This window comes from Sciurus vulgaris (genome assembly GCF_902686455.1).
Source record: "Sciurus vulgaris genome assembly, chromosome: 2".
Lineage (NCBI taxonomy): Eukaryota > Metazoa > Chordata > Mammalia > Rodentia > Sciuridae > Sciurus > Sciurus vulgaris.
The window spans coordinates 34,535,760-34,552,279 of NC_136462.1; the positions used below are offsets into that span (position 1 = coordinate 34,535,760).

At 51.3% G+C, this 16,520-nt stretch overlaps 1 protein-coding gene across 3 annotated transcripts in view; it reads left to right on the top strand.

Moving 5' to 3' along the window:
* The first annotated feature begins 2,887 nt into the window (after positions 1–2,887).
* The window catches only part of ACTN1 (actinin alpha 1), a 92,498-nt gene continuing 78,865 nt past the window's right edge, over positions 2,888–16,520 (top strand). For 2 of the 3 annotated variants that reach the window (XM_079129301.1, XM_079129303.1), the window contains exon 1: positions 2,888–3,276. In XM_079129301.1, the coding sequence (XP_078985427.1) occupies positions 3,172–3,276 (105 nt within the window). In that variant the 5' untranslated portion in view covers positions 2,888–3,171. The remainder of the gene's footprint in view (positions 3,277–16,520) is intronic. The other variant, XM_079129302.1, reaches the window with a different exon arrangement.

Below are 16,520 nucleotides of genomic sequence, written 5' to 3' on the forward strand. Positions count from 1 at the left end.
TCAGTATCAGCAACTTAGAGAGGCCCTGTCTCTAAATAAAATATAAAAAAAGGGTTGGGGATGTGGCTCTGGGTTCAATTTCCCGGTACCAAAATCTACCCCAAAAACAAAAAAATGATTACATATTGATAAATATCCCATGGGGGCAGGTGTCTGAATATTCTGTGATTGAGAATCACTGGATTAAAGGCATGAGTCTAGGAATCACTGTGCAAATTTGGACTAGCTACCTGAACCAGGCTTGTTTTTGCTCTTAGAAGGAGCTTAAATAAGATAACACACTGTAGGTAAAGTACATTTTCTTCCCATATTGGATATCAATGAAGACTCCTGTCTCTTCTACGTATCCAATAAAATTCCTAGGTGTCTCCATTTTAGCTCTTAAGTATTTTGTCTACCCACTATTCTCCTATGTGGATTATTGCAACAGCTCAGCAACTGGTCCAGCCAGCCTGTTCCCCTTAGACCCACACTTGACACCCACCACGAGCCCACCTCTGCAGCACCGCCTCCCGCCCCCACCCCTCCTGACCTTGTTCTAGTCCAGTCATGTCGGGATGCAGGCATCCCCTGTGTACCCTGCTGGTTCCTGCCCTGATTAGCTCATGCTGTTTCTTCTGCCTGGAATACGCTCCCACACTCTATCTGTCCACTCTCATTCCTTAAGGCTCACTTAAGTTTCACCTCCTCCAAAAAGGTAAACACGGGGCCTCCTTTCCCATGCGGGTTTGTGTTCCCTCTGTGTGCCTGCAGAACCCCCTCAGATCTCTTCCTGCACCCTCTCACGGCATCACGTTTTTGTTTCTGCATCTGTCCTTGCTGGGCCATGTGGGGCAAGGATTGTCTTTTTCATCTCTGTGTACACAACGTCTAGCACATGTCCTAACAGACGGTGCTCAGAAATATTTATTGAGTGAATAAATAGATATAGCACCATCATAACCCTCTATGTTAGGTTTAGAGCCATAGTTTAGAAGTGGTTATAAAATAGTCCATAAATCCACTGTCTCTGTGATTCCTTGGCCAGCAGCTTGTGGAAGGCACAGTGCTGATGGTGACACTTGCATAAACGTGTGTGGGTGACTAATGATGCGTGGACCAACACCGCCAATATCTGCTTACAACAGCATCAGCTGGCTCCTCCAAGAATCAGAGGCACTTTCTTTGCCTTTTCCATACACGGCCTCCCAAGCATTTTAATTCAGGGACCTTCCTGTCAGTGAATGTATTCGCTTAACTCCTTCACTCACCTCTGGATTGACATATTTGCGTGTATGTGCGCATGTGTTTGTGACTTGCAATTAACCCAGCCATTCATTCTACAGATACAGTTGTCCCTCCATTTCCATGCTTCTGAATCTGCAATTCAACCAACCAGATTGAAAATATCCTGGATATTATATATGCTGAATGTATACTTATTTTTCCTGTCATTATTCTCTACACAGTGTAACAACTATTTACATAGCATATACATTGTATTAGGTATTAAAAGTAACCTAGAGATGATTCAAAGTATACAGGAAGATGTATGTAGGTTTTACATAATATGCCATTTTTATATAACAGACTTGAGCATCTGCAGATTTTGTTATCTGCAGGGGTCTTGGAACCAATCCCCCTGAATAGGAAAAATGACGATATAAATTAAGCTATCATGCTAGGTACTGGGGTGCAAGACTGACACTTCTGCTGCCCACGGGAGAACCACCTATTGAAGCCATTACTACTGATTTCCAGACTCACCATCCCACAGAGGAGCCCACCTGGATGTGAGTCCTGCCTCTCCCTGGGATCTGTTATGGCTGGACTAACAGGTTTCATCCTCCTTAAGTCTGAGACAGGTCCACCTAGGTATCAAGCAGTATAGTCAATCTTGCCCTCCCTCCTCATTCAGTAACAGTACTGTTATTGTTTACCTGGCATAAGGTTACAGTATTGGCCTTCTGAGTACTGAGCCTGCTAAAACTCTCCTCCAGCTCAGCTCTTTGCGCCTCAGTTTCCTCATCTGTCAGGTGTGTGTATGTGGGAAGGGGCTATGCTGTAGGGCCCTTCTTCCCAGTTTTTTGGGTGGTGTCGGGTCTGTGTGAGGGTTAGGAGGCCACACGATGATACCTCTGGTAGCAAAGATTGCCCTTGGGGACACCGGGGAGCCGCGATGCAGCCGCCACTCAGAAAGCCCGCGGCGGAGCAGTCCCCTGAGTCTAAGCGCCGGCCCAAGAGGACCCTGTATCGAGGCGGGAACGCTCGGTGGCCTAAGAGAACCATTTACTGGCAAGAAACCTGGCTCCCACAGGGCAAGGATCAGACGGGTCGCGGCGGGAGGGGTGGGGGTGGTGGTGGAGTCAGGAAATTCCCAGGAAATTCCTTTCCCCTGGGGCCCGCCCCGCCCCCTTTCCTAGGGTGCCGACTTGTCCAGACTCAGGTTCCCTGAGAAGGAAAAAATAAAATGCTCCTGCGCTCTCGCCGCGCTTCTCCAGCCCCCGCCGGGCCTGGGGTTTGAAGCGCGCGTGGGAGCGCAACAAGGCCAGTGCGCCCAAGTTCGGGGCCTTCTCTCGGGCGGGGAATGGGTCCAATTCCCGGAGGCTCCCGGGGTTCCCGAGCATGCTGTCGCTCGGTCTCCGCGCTCTGGAGGCGTCCCCCGGCTTCGGTCCCGTTTAGCTTAAGCTGGTGTCACATGAGCCGCGGGGGAGTGGGAACCCGGAGAGTGGGCGGGGGCGTGCGCGCCGGGAGGGGTCCGCCTAGTCCACCTATATGCACGGCAGCCCGCCTGACGGATGCCAGGAATTCCCAATGAGAGGCGATGGGGGGAAGTTTGGGCAACTCGGTCTGGCCAATGGAGAACCTCGGGAGGGCTCTGCCCCTTTCCCCCGCCCCCGCCCGCCTCGGCTCCCGCAGCGCGAGTGTGTCCGTCTCGCTCAGTGTGCGTGGAGATTAGGTCCGAGCGCCCGCCCCGAGGCAGGCCGTCCGCGAGCTCCAGCCGCCGCTGTCTCCGCCAGCAGCCGCAGCCTCCGCGAGCAGCGCCGCGGCGGAACCCGGCGCAGGGGAGCTAGCCCGGCCCCACCAGCCCAGCCCAGCCCGGCCGACTCCCTCCCCACGCCGGGGCAGCGCCGCCGCCGCCCGTAGAGAAGGTGGAGGAAGAAATTCAGCCCCCAGCACGCGCACACCATCATGGACCATTATGATTCCCAGCAAACCAATGACTACATGCAGCCCGAAGAGGACTGGGACCGGGACCTGCTTCTGGACCCGGCCTGGGAGAAGCAGCAGAGAAAGGTTAGCCGCCCTCGCCCTCCCGCCGCAGCCCCCAGCCCCCAGCCGGGACCAGCTCCGCCCGCCGCGCTTCGGGCTCCCGGCTCCGAACGGGTTCCGGGCGCGCACGGGCGGGGGCGGGGACTGCGCGGCCACAGCGAGGTGGGGTGTTGGGTTACAGGCGCGGGGCGGAAGCGGGGAGCGCCCCTGCCCCAGAGCCCGCGAACAGCGAGCTCCGGCACGGGGAGGTGGCGCCGCCGGCGGGCAGGTCGCCTTGACGCGGGTGATCCCGGCTACCGGGCTACTGCCGCAACCATCCCCGCGTAGGCAGGGAGCGGAGGCGCTGCTCCTGAGGTTGGGGCTGAGACCCCAGCTCGGTGGCTGCCTACTCGGGATCGTTTTCCCCTTCCCTTCCCCGCCCCCTGGTCGCCTCCATATGGCGTGCTGTGGCAGCGCGCTTCCTGGGCCGCCCAGGGCTCAGTACCTGAGGGGCTAGCTGCCCCCGTCTCCGTGCTCCCAGCTCCAGCCCGCAGGCGGTCGGGAGAGCCAGCGCTGGAGGGCTTGGCGGCAGTCTCCGGATCTGCCTGGAGGTGGACCTGCTGGAGTGCAGTTGGGGCCGAGAAAACCCGAGGGGCGTCCGCTGGCTCTCCCTGGGCCCTGTGGGGGCGGGGTCAGGACCGCGAACCGTTTTATTGCTTAACTCAGTGGGTCGGTAGCTGTGAGCTTTGCGTCCGCGTCCTGCTCCTCCGATCCTTGCTTTTTTCCCTGGGGGTGGGTGGTTGGGGGAAGCCAATTTGGGCACCTCGATTCGAGTTGAGGGTCTCTAGGATGAGGAACCGCCTCCGGAGATAGCAGGGGTCAGTGGGGATCCCTGCTTAACCACGTAGCTGCGTCCCAGGCGCCGTGTGCATGGTACGCGCTGCGCCACTGGGGCTTGGGGCTGGGAAGCTGGTGATGGGACCCGGGCGTAGTGGCTGGTGGTAGGAAGAGGTCAGAAACCACTCTTGTTGGAGGAGGGTGCACCAACCCCGCTGCTGCTTCCTGCCTGCTCGGTGAGCCCTTGCCCCAGGCAGCCACGTACCCTGAACCCCCCCCTCCCCCCCGCCCCAGCTGCCCGCTCCCATCCGGTCCCTCCCGGTTTCATACCCCCCCACACCCCACTGATCTGGGAATGGGGGGGACAGGATGGCGCGTCCCTCTGGATAGTGCGGTTAGGGCTGGGCTTGAGGGAGAATGCTCATGTCCAAAAATGGTAACATTCATTCCCTTTTTTAAACTTAAAAGGGGGGGAGTTTAGAAAGCCGACTGAAGTTTTTTTTTTTTTGCCGAAGGCATCCTGTATTAGCTCACTCAGGAATCCTAAGCCCTGAAACCGTTCCCTTTTACTCACTTCATCAGACAAGCAGAGGTAATTTAAAACACACCACAGTGGACTTCTTCAGAGTGGCGACCTGGCCCCTTGTGCCTGGGCTTCTCCTGGGCCTGGCACTATACTAGGAAGGTCCGCCGGCTTTGAACTGACTTCTTTGTAATTTAACAGTCGCTTAAACACACCCACCCCTCTTCCTGTCACCTTCCTACAGGAGAGCTGGGGAATGAGGGACTGTTGCTACTCTCTCGGCTTATTTCTGGGGACCCTTGAACTTTTGATGGAACTGAAGATTGAATGAGCGATTTGGAAATGTCCATGAGGGATAAAGCTGTGGTGGAATGCCTTTTTTTTTTTTTTTTTTTTTCAAATTTAAGGTAAAGCCTTCTTGAAAATAATTTTAAATTTAAATCTAAGCAGAGTTTAAATTTAAATTGGATAAGAGTAGAGGCATTAAGATGATGGATATCTTGCGATCTTCCATGGACAGTAGTAGAGAAGTCCTTGCTTGAAGCCTCAATTTGTGCCTGGGAGGGACGGGAGTGGTAGGGCTTTCCAGGAACCTGGTCCCTGTAAAGGGCTATGAGACTCAGTTCCTGGGGGACAGAGAGCCCCTTGTCCTTCCCATAGCATTCAGTATTACCAAGTGAATGAACATAAATTCCCAGGATTCCTGGTAGGAAATTTAGTCATCTAGGAGGCAAAGACAGCAATGTAAGGAGCTGCATGGTTGATATGTGCCAGGCACTGTTCTACTCATGTCACCTAGATTGTCCCAGTTGTTCCCAACAGCTCATGAGGAGCCAGGCAACATGAGGATGAGGAAACAGGGACCAGAGGGGGAAGTAGCCAGTCCTGAGCCCAACTTCTCATTTGCCCCTCCTTTGGGGAGGAGGGAGGCAGGACAGGACAGCTGGGCCTGGCATCCAGAGACAGGATCTCTGGACCAGGTCTCTCACTCACCTGCTTTGTTAGGCTTCCTGACTTGGACTGGCAGAAGTATATCTGGTTCTGACTTGGAAAATCTGGTTTAAGTGTTTTTTTTTTTTTTTTTTTTTGGTACTAGGGGTTGAACTTGGGAGTGTTTAACCAGTAAGTCCCAGCCACAGCCCCCTTTTAAAATTTTTAAAAAATCGATCGAGACAGTGTCTTGCTAAGTTGCTTAAGGCCTCACTAAGTTGCTGAGGCTCATCTTGAATTTGTAATTCTCTTGTTTTAGTCTCCTGAGTTGCTGGGATTACAGGTGTGTGCCCCCTTGCCCATTTTGGTATTGGGGATTGAAGCCAGGGGAAGTCTACCTCTGAGCTATATCTCTAGCCCTTTTTACTTTTTATTTTGAGATGGGGTCTAAGTTGCTGAGGGTCTCACTAAGTTGTTGAGGCTGGCCTCAAATTTAAGATTCTCCTGCCTCAACCTCCCAAGTTGCTGAGATTACAGGTGTGTGCCACTGCGCCTGGTTTGGCCTAAGTTTTAAAAAAAATTTCCCCTGCCATTTAATTCTCTGTTTCCTTTTGTGGGTCTCAGTTTCCTTTTGGAAGAACTTCTTCCTTGTACCGTCCTCAGCATGGTGATAGGGATACAAGGAAGTGGTGTTACATAAGAATTAAAGCTACTTGTAGCTTTTGACACACTCTCTTCTGACCATGAGAAGGGAGGGGGTTGTGCTGGACCAGGGTCCACAAGTGGACAGAGGCCAGCCATTGGAGAGGGAGGCAGAGGAGGCATGGGAGGTAGTGTGGAATCCCAAGGTCACTGGGTGGGAGACTGAAGACCCCGTTTTTAGCCCTGGGGCAACGATGGCTAGTTGTGAGACTTTGGGCAAGTCACTTATTTCTCTGAACTTTTATTAGGTTGTTCCACACATGCTTTGTGAGTGCTGACCCTGAGCCATGCATGGTTCTAGGTGCTGGGAGCAGGGCACTGAGTGAGACAGACCAGGTCCCTGTTTTGGGGTGCTTCCATTATTTTTCCTGATCTATAACCAGGCTTCATTCCTGCCCTGCCGCCATTCCGGGGCTCTTGTGGGGTTGTGATTAAACAGTGCAGTAGGAAATGCTTCCCTAATAGAGTTTAGGCCTGGTGCAGATGCAGGTGGGAGTCTGAGCAGGCAGGAGGCACAGCTCAAGGAGCTGCATGGGGTTGGCTGTGGCTTGTCCCTTCAAAGAATGTTTTAGTGCAGAGTTGTTCAGTCCAGTCTTCACACCAGACCCAGATTGCGGTGATCTGGGGACGGGGTATGTGGAGTAGAGGAGTACCTGTACTTTACTAGCTTTCAGGTTCTTCCCATCTTCCAGGCTGGGCTCTAAAGCCATCTTCCCTAGGAGCAGTTGTTCTTTTCAGGATGGCCATGATCCCAGCTCGTTCGCTCTCGTGGATCTTGACTGTGCCTGTGTATATGTGCGAACATGCAGGTGTCAGGCCGGTGGAGAGAACATGGATTAGGAGCAGGGCTGGCTCTATACTTTCAGACTTGTGACCTTGGGCGAGTTCTTCTTGGAACCTTCAAGTCCTTATGTATGAAAAAGAACTGACGTTGAGAAGGTGTGTAAAATGGCAGCTTGGACTGTAAAATTGCATTCTCCCTCTTGCCTCTGAAGTCCTGGAGATTCTGGTTGAACGTGTGTTCCCACAGGTGCCAGCCTCAGGGCTTTGTTATATGGAGAAGCTTAATCAATATTTGTAGAGTGAATGGATGTTGAAACAGAGAGGCAGTCTTGGCTGTGAATAAAGATGGCTGTGGATTGGGCCCAGACCCTAATTCTGTATCCATGCCAGGCCAGTTTTTTTTTTTTTTTTTTTTTTAAGGAGAAACTATCCATGCAAAACTGCTCTTAGAAGGTCCAATTTTGTACTATTGTTACTTATATTCTGGTTATCTTCTGTCGTGCAATACATTTTAAAAGTAAGTAGCTTAAAACAACAACCTAAAAATTCTTTTTTTAAGTTGTAGATGGCCACAATACCTTTATTTTATTGGTTTATTTTTATGTGGTACTGAGGATTGAACCCAGTGTGCTAGCCAACACTCTGCCACTGAGCCACAACTCCAGCCCCTTAACAACCTTTTAATTGTATCTCTGTTCTGTGGGTCAGCAATTCAGGTAGAGCTCAGAAGAGCAGTTCTCTATTCCGTATGAAATTGATGGAGACTGTTCTAGAGGATGCATCTGAGAGATGGGCCAATCAGGAGAGTCTGGGGTGAGGCCTCCTGGTTTATGCTCACTTCTGGACAGGAGACCATTGCAGGGCCTAAACCAAGAACACGAGTCAAGGTGGAGGACTGCAGAGAGGAAGGTCTTCTGTGGATGGGTGTACCTGGGGAAGGGCGGGACATCCCAAACCAGGGTAATGTTTGGTGGAAATGAAGGCTGAAAGAGGAAAGACGTGACTTTGCCATCCTCAGACCCCTCACTGTTCTCGCTCCTGTCTGCTTCTTCCCATGCCAGTGTCCATGGTACCACGGACCTAGCCTGTCCTTTTCTCTCCTGAATTCCTACTGCCTGACACGGGCAGGACTGTTGCAGGTGGCCTGGTTAAGAAGTATCACTGAAAAATTGGGTAAATGCCATCATTCCTGGCTCCCTATCCCAGACTGGGGGTTGGGAACAGAAGTTAAATGCTTTATATTCCAGATAAACCATCCTATCCTGGGGCCGTGTCCTGATTCCAGCCTCAGCAGATAAATGTGCTCTGGGTGCGCTGGGGAATTCACATCTTGGTTCCTCCATTAACCAGCTGTGCTGCCACATTGGACAAGACACTTACCTCTCTGCCTGATGATACCCCTGGAGAAATGGAAATAATAGTTCCTGCCTCATACAGTTTTGGTGGAGGTTTAAATGAAGCTGTTTGTAGGGGAGTTAGCATAGGGCCTAGCATATGAGTGAGTGCTCAGTAAATGTTAACTCTTTGGAGTAACCAGAGTTCCTAGGCCTTTACCCAATAGGCAAGACAGAATATAAACCTATCTTTGAACAAACTGGGGTTGACTTGTAGTGTTTTCCTTTGTCTCTGACCTTGAGTTTAGCTCTTGTTCATTCCAAGTTACTAAACTTCTCTGTTCAGTCTCTTTGCCTGTGGAATAATGTGGACTCTTGCTTGCTTTTTCCTACTTGGGTGTTCAGGGTGAAGGAATGGATGTTAAAAGTGCTTAAAAATCGGTGTCTGGGGCCGCGAGCAGTGGCGTATTCCTGTAATCCCAGTGGCTCAGGAGGCTGAGGCAGGAGGATCATGAGTTCAAAGCCAGACTCAGCACTTTATTGAGAGACCGTAAGCAACTCAGTGAGACCCTGTCTCTAAATAAAATACAAGAGGACTGTGGTGTGGCTCAGTGGTTAAGCACCCCTAGGTTCAATCCCTGGTAATCCTCCACCTCCCTGCAAAAATTGTGTCTGATTGTTGTAGTATAGGAAAAATGATCACATAGTATAAATGACCTCTGTATGCCAGTCAGCCCAGGAGTGTCTACCCTGAGGGCATTCTTTGGGTCTTGCCCACACTTTCCAGCAGCTTGTCCAGCCCCACTTTGCCCAGGACTTGATGCAACAGTCTGTTTTCTCCAAACCCTGTTCCACGTAGGTGTGCTGAGAACAGGTGCCCCACTGGTTGATGGAGTGATTGGGAGGGTCAGGGGCTGTACCATCAGGCTCCTGGGACCAGTTGGCCCTGGGTCAGGCAGGTATAAGATTACTGTGCACTAGATTTTCCAATTTTGAGGATTGGCAGGCCTTTAGGGGCTCCATTGTTGCTGGGCACTGGATGTGGGTATGTAGGAGGGAGGCTGGCAGGCTTCTGCAGGTGTCGTGGTCACTGTGTGGCCTTCTCAGGAAGAAAAAGAAGAAACTTATTTACTTGAATATGACTTCTTGAGGTGGTGCTGCAAGGCCACCTCCCTTTCCATCTTCTGAGGGAAGGCCTGAGCCTGGGCACCTGGCCAGTGACCACAAACCGTAAATCTGGCTTGAGGACTTGTCACACAAGACATGGTCCCTCCTGTGGTTCTGGAGCCAGGGTGGGGCAGCTGGAGCCTGAGATGTGACCTGGTCATGGCCATGCTACTGTGTGGCTCGAGGAAAGAGCCCGCCCAGCTTCTTCACAGCCTAAGAACATTGGCCATTTCTCCTGTGGAGTTGGTCAGTGGGTGTTAATTGAACACATACCAGATAACTGTGTTTTCTGTGTGGGGTCATAGAAATCACTGTTTAGGTGGAGAGGGGACCAGAAAGACCCAAAGGAGTGACCCAGACAGATGCATTAGCCATGGAAGGCAGGAGCCAGCCCTTTGTCTTGGGGTGGTGGTGGTGAAGGCGAAGCTGCATTTCGGGGTGTATGGGATATAAGAAGACTCTGCTGGGAAGCCACATTGCCTGGCAGCTAGGCTGTGCGTATACATAAGGGAGAATAGAACAGAGAAGGCGAGAGCGAAGAAGTCTACAGGGCCAAGAAGAGTCCACTGATCTCCCTCATTGTGCTTCTTTCTCATTCTTTTGTCCCCTCCCAGGGCTGACTTCTCACCTTGCTGAGGCCAGGCTGTCTGAGCAGGTCACAGGTCCGCCTTCTCAAGGCTCACACCTCTGTGCAGGTAGTGGGATCATCCCTGCCAATTAGCCCCATTGAGCTGACCCCAGTGTGTAATGATCTGGTGAGGAGCCAAGGGGCACCTTCCTTGCCCAGCCTGTCTTTATGCCCTCTTGAGGGTGGTCAGTGGGTCACCTCTCTGCAGGAGTCACACAAGGTATGCTGAGTTTCTCACAAGGACACTGACGATTGGCCTGCAGACCACCACCTGGAGGTGGAGTAGGTGGTTCCTGTCTGCAGGTCCCTGGAGAGGTCATAGCCAAGAGGCTAGAGGCAGAGGAAACCCCCTTAGCCTAATTCCCTGGTTCTGTTCAAACAGGTCAGCCCTAGTCTTGTTCTTCAGCACAGGGTTCTGTCCCCATCTGTGGAGGTGCCAGCATCCTACTAAGTACTGCTCTCTCACCCAAACCTGGCCTTGCATAAGACCAGGAGCTTTGGGAGCAGGGAGCTGGCAGGGGACCCAGCAAACCAGGGTGCAGAGCCACACTGAGAGCCCACCTTCCTTTCTCTCCATGCACAACCAAGATTCCCCACCTTTTACCAGGTGGGCATCAAGCCCAAGCTTTCCTTAGTCCTTCCTCCCCAGCAGGTGGGGGGTTAGCCACCTGAGAAGCTTAGTCAAGTCTGTCTGCCCTACTCCCACAGGGTTATGTGCCGCCTGGAGGCTATCTGGTAGGATTTGGGTGAGGGGGGCATTGTGAGGCCAGCCTAGTGATATGTAGGCCACAAAGCCAGGAATGGCAAAGTCCTTGATTCCGTCTGCCCCTCTGTGTGTTCCATTCAGCCATTCCATGTGCTGTGAGCTGCAACAGCTAGGAGTTGGTCCAGATCCAGCCCTCCTGGACCAATGAGTAGAAACTGCCTGTCCCCAGCAGCTGGAGCAGGGTCATCTCCACAGACCTGACGTGGACAGGAGTGAATTTCAAGAAAATTCTTAATGTTATAATGGCTCACCCTTTCTAAGACATGCATGCATGAGCACACCTGACCCTGTGAGGTGGGCACAACTGCTCCCCCATTTTGCAGGCAGGAGAACTGGCTCAGCAGCCCAGGACATTTACAGGATTACATAGCTGGTAAGCGGTGAACTGGGATCTGAAGCTGGACGGCCCTGGTCTGGTGTTGGCACTCCTCATGACTTTGCTCTTGCGGCTTATGAAACAAATGCTTGCATGGGTAGGAACATTTAACCGAAGACGAGTGTGTACAAACAAAACCCCAGTGAGGGAGAGGTTCTGGAATTAGATGTGGTTGGTGATGGTTGCACAACCTCCAGAATATATTTAAAACCGCTGAAGTTTGCTCTTCAAAATGGTGACGCCGATGGTATAGGAATTAGAACTTGAGAAATCTGAGAAGAGACTCATACAAAAAGGAAAATGACAGTTGCGTGTTCATCTCCTCTCAGAGGTGAACACTGTCACAGCAGTTCCTTCCTTCCTTCCTTGTTTTATTTTGACTTTTTGGAGTGCTGGGCCTGGAACCCAGGGCCCTGCACGTGCTAGCCAGGTGCTCGACCACCGTTACAGTCCCAGCCCCTATCCCAGGAGTTCTGATGGTATCTGCTGTCTTCATCCCTTGTCATTATGTGTGTGTCCCCTTTGTCCATCTTGCTTGCTGTTTACTCTAGGGCCAGGGATCTGGGGTCACAGGGAAGGAGGAAAGGAAAATCATCAGGAAGGGCAGCTTTCATAAAACGCATGGTGTCTGATATGGCCCCTTTCTTGGAAACTGCCTAAGAATAGATGACAGATCAGCACAGGCAAACAGAAGGCTGGGAAGGTGGGGGTGGCCTTCCTGCCTTCCCAGTCCTTGGGGAAAGTCCCACCCGACCTGTGAGTGTGAGCCCCTCTGGGCCTGGATTGCTTCCCTCCTGCCATCCCCAGATTACCAGGCTGGGGCAGCTTTCCTCAGGGTCCGAGGTGCAGGGTGGGGAGGCAGCAGCACCTCTCTGGGACGTTGCCTAGCAATAGTGGGGAAGGTGACTGAGCCCACTACAGAGGTGGGAGGAGAATAAAGTCAGCCGAGGATGGGAACGGGTGTAGATACGGAGGATGCCGTTCCCCTGGAAACTGCCTGCTTGGTCCTTGGCTACTGTGGGCCACTTCTGGGCCCGGGAGAGTCTCTCCACGGAGAGGGAATGGGGTCCTCTCCAGGCTGGTAACCCACAGGTGGAGGTTAGGGTAGAGAAACCCTTCCTGCAACGTGGACTGTGTGTCACCCATGTCCTGTCAGTGGCCTGTCTCACATTCATAGCAGCTGGTAAAGGACGTAGAATGCCCACTCTTCAGATGAAGAGCCCGAGCCAGAGCCACAGAGAAACGTGCTCACAGCTGCACAGAGAAGGGGCTGGAAGTGACAGCGCTGGTGCCCTCGGCCCTTAAAGGGAACTGGGCATTTCACAAGCCTGAGAAGCTGCAAGGTCAATGTTAATAAACACCGTCCACCTGCTGGGAAGGGAAGAGAAGATGGGAGAAGGAAGGCCGGAAAGAGTTGCCTGTTGTGCATCAACCGGCCAACCAGTATTTATTAACAGTATCTCTGTTTGCCAAGTAAGTAAAGACTATCAGTTGATGCTGATTGAAGGGTAAATGGTTTGGATTACCTCAGTCTGTCCAGCAACGCTTTGAGGAAGGGACTGTTGGTTTTCTTGCTACCCACAGGGAAACTGAGGCCCAGAGGAGTTAACTTATCCAAGAGTGACCAGCTCATACCCCAGGGGATGGATGAAGTCAGGTAGGCTGGCCTCAGAATGCTGTTCTTCGCCAAAAGTACGCACACACTGTTTGCTACTAAGGAGTTTATGTTTTAATTGAGAGACAAGCCTTAAATATATGTGAATAATACCGAAGATGGCATGTAATTAAATACTCATGATTCATGATTTTTAACATTTATGCTTTCACATTAATTATGATGTGATTTCTTTCACTAATCATGATGAGCAAACTTGTGAGGTCTTATCCCCATTTTATAGACAGGGAAAGTAAGACTCATCAAGGTTAAGTGACTTTAGCAGGGACTCTGTGGCAACTTGAATGGGGGAGAGTTGGTTTTGAATCCAAGTCTTTCATTAGAGTCCTGAGACTAGAGGGGCAGGCCTAGTCCTTTCTGAGGTTTCTTCTGCTGTGATGCTGGGGCTCAAACCCAGGACCTTGAGCAAGCTAGGCAAGCACCCTACTGTTCAGTACCCCCAAGCCCTGAAGTTACTTTTCTTTATTGAAAAGATAGTGGAGGATGCTAATTGTAGTTTTTTGCATTTTTTTAGTAGAAAGAGTAACAGGAATAGACTTTGGTCTGAGTTGGAGGGTCCCCTGTGTCCCTTCTTGCTTCTCTGGTGCTGATCCCCGATTTTGGGAACTGGCTTCCTCTGCTTGAAGACTTAGTAGCCCCCTGCCCTTCTCTGCTGCCTCCTTCTCTGTTTCACCTCTGTCTCCTTTGTTTGGAGAGTCTTCCTTTGCGGTCGGTCGGCACAGGAACCCAACAGGCTTTGAACCAGGTAGCTGGGGCTCAGGTTTATTTTGATTTTAGAATCTTGTGCACGTGAAACCCACACAGCGTGAGGCTCTGTTTAAGCCTTGAGACTGTTAAGAAAGTGGTGAGGGAGTGTGGGAACTCAGGTTGGCTTTGGTGAATAAGAGCACTAAGAGGACAGTGCCATTTCCTGACCCCTAACTTTGAACCTCATGGGGCAGCTGAGGGTCTAAATCAATATTCTGAGACGGTTCTGCTCAGCGCAGAAGGTGGGGGAAGGGCGCCTCCTCACCCTCACGTGCTGATTCTGTTTCTTACTGGTTGGAGCTTGTGGGGATTGATTGGAGGCCAGGCGAGGGCTTGTAGGGGAGCATTTTTATGGGCCTGAAGATTTATTTTTTAAAAGCCATCTGCAAAGCTGATTATAACTGACTGACGGGAGGAGGACGGACTGGTGCCGCGCTGTATTTTCAAGCCCTCTGTAGGTGAAACGACACAAGAGGAGGAAACTTCGAAGTGGGTGGCCTCCTTCAGGCAGGTCCCCCGGTGGAACTTGGCTTTCCACGTTGGAAGAAAGGCACCAAGCTTGCATGTGGGCAGGAGGGGGCTGTGGAACCAGGCTCTATCTATTTCCCTTATGTCCGACATGGAGATGGCCTCGCATCGCAGCTTGTGGTTTGGGGATGGAGACAAAAGTGGAGTTTTTCATCCCTCTCAGTCAAGTCCCCGCCCCAGGAAGCAGGATCCCTCCCCCCCATGTCCGTGTGAGAGCCGGCTTGCCTGTGCGACTGGCTCCCAGAAGCCCCCGCTGTTGTTTTTGGCCACAGCCTTGACTTTGGCAGAGGAGTGGCTCCCTTCAAGCCCCACAGACATCCTCCAGATAGTGCATAATGGCACTTTCCAGTCCAGTTCCCGATACTTCGGAAGGGCCTTTCTTTCCAGGAACCCGAAATGCTTTTCCAGACTCAGCCCTGGGAGCTGGGATGTGGAGGCGGCGGCTCATGAATGGTGCTTTCCTGGAGGTGGGGAAATGGGGCCAGACCCCTGGTTTCCTGCCCTTCATCGAGGTTACTGGTAGCCAGGACTGTTTGGAAGTGTCTCTGCGTGTGTGAAGCCCTGAAGGACCTGTGTTTCTGTTTTTCTGTTGTTTTCTTGTTGTTTTGTTTTACAGTGCTAGAGATTGAACCCAGAGACTTATACATGCTGGGCAAGCACTACCACTGAGCTGTATTCCTACTCATTTACTTCTTTTTTTCTCTCTCTCTCTCTCTCTCTTTTTTTTTTTCCGCAATATTGGGAATGCAGGTCCTCTCTGAGTTGCTGAGGCTGGCCTCTAACATATAATCTTCCTGCCTTAGCCTCTTGAGAGGTGGGATTACAGATGTGCACCACCATGCCCAGCTTTTTTTTTATTTTTATTTTTTTAGATGTTGATAGACCTTATTTTATTCATTTATTTATATGTGGTGCTGACAATTGAACCCAGTGCCTCACACATGCTAGGCAAGCGCTCTACCACTGAGCCACAACCCCAGACCCCCAGCTTCTTTATTAAAGTTAAGCAACAGTAGATTCAGAGGTTGATTATACATAGTTTTTTTTTTTTTTTTTTAAATTAAGCAGTGCCATATTGGGGTCTTAGTTTGGTGGGCCAGTCTGGCACTCCCCGAGTGAGGTTGTTTGGCATGGACAGTGAGGCCACATGTTTCCCTAGGGTGCCCTGATGGGGAACCTGCCCCTGCTTCTCTCTCCAGAAGCCAGGTCACTAGCTGAGGCTTACGTTGCTGGGAATACGGCATTGAGCATCCAATCCTCCCCACCTCCCACCCCAGCTGGAAACACCCTGGTGCTGTGGTGTGTCTTCCAGATGCTCACCCATGAGGCCTGAATGAGATGGCTGGTGGGTGGTGAAGGTGTTTCCAAAGAACCAAAAGGTTCAGGTGATTACTGCAGGTATTGCTATATTTTCTGATCTTGAAACTAGTTCACAAAGACTGTATTGCCTTCAGAATATATAAGGAAAGAGTACGTTACAGAGTCCAGGCCCCAGTGTTCTTTTCCTGAATCCCCTTCCTTTTCTTCGCTGTCCCGAGTCTGTGTTGTGTTCCTAAGCATACATTTATATGGTTCCTGCCTATCTGGCTGGCTATATATTTGTACCTGTTTTAAAATTTTAGATAAGTAGGCCAGGTGCAGTGCAGCCTACATGCCCGTAATCCCAGCAACTCAGGAGGCTGAGGCAGGAGGATCACAAGTTCAAAACCAGCCTCAGCAACTTAGCGCTGCCCAAGGAAACATAGTGAGACCCTGTCTCAGAATAAAAAATGAAAGGGGCTAGGGATGCAGCTCAGTGGTGAAGCACCTCTGGGTTCAATCCCCAGTACCATAAAAGGAAAAGAAGACTTTCGGCCAGTGGCATCACACCTGCATGTCGTGCTTTTTGCTTGAACTGTTCATGTGTCCCTGGTGGGAGCCCTGCATCCCTGTTTCATGGCTGAAACCGCTGAGGCCTAGAGGGCTTGTCCAGGTCACTGGGAACTGGAACCTGGCTTTCCGCCCTGGCTGCTTCCTGCCTCCAGTGCTCCTGTCAGAGTTCACAGACTTGCTGGTGTTTGATGAGGAAGGGCGAAGTCAGTCTCCATTTCTTATTTTCTTTTGTGCCAGGTGTGTTTTTGGCATCTGGCTCCTGTGCCCTGCGGGTACCTGCTCCCTTGTCTATGACTCTTTCTGGGGCTTTGACACATTCTTAGAGACACACACCACCTTGCCATTTTTTCTCTTCCTGGGGTATAAGTTATTTTTTTCATCCCTTCTTGGCAAAGCAGATAGGCAGTGACGACAGAGTTGT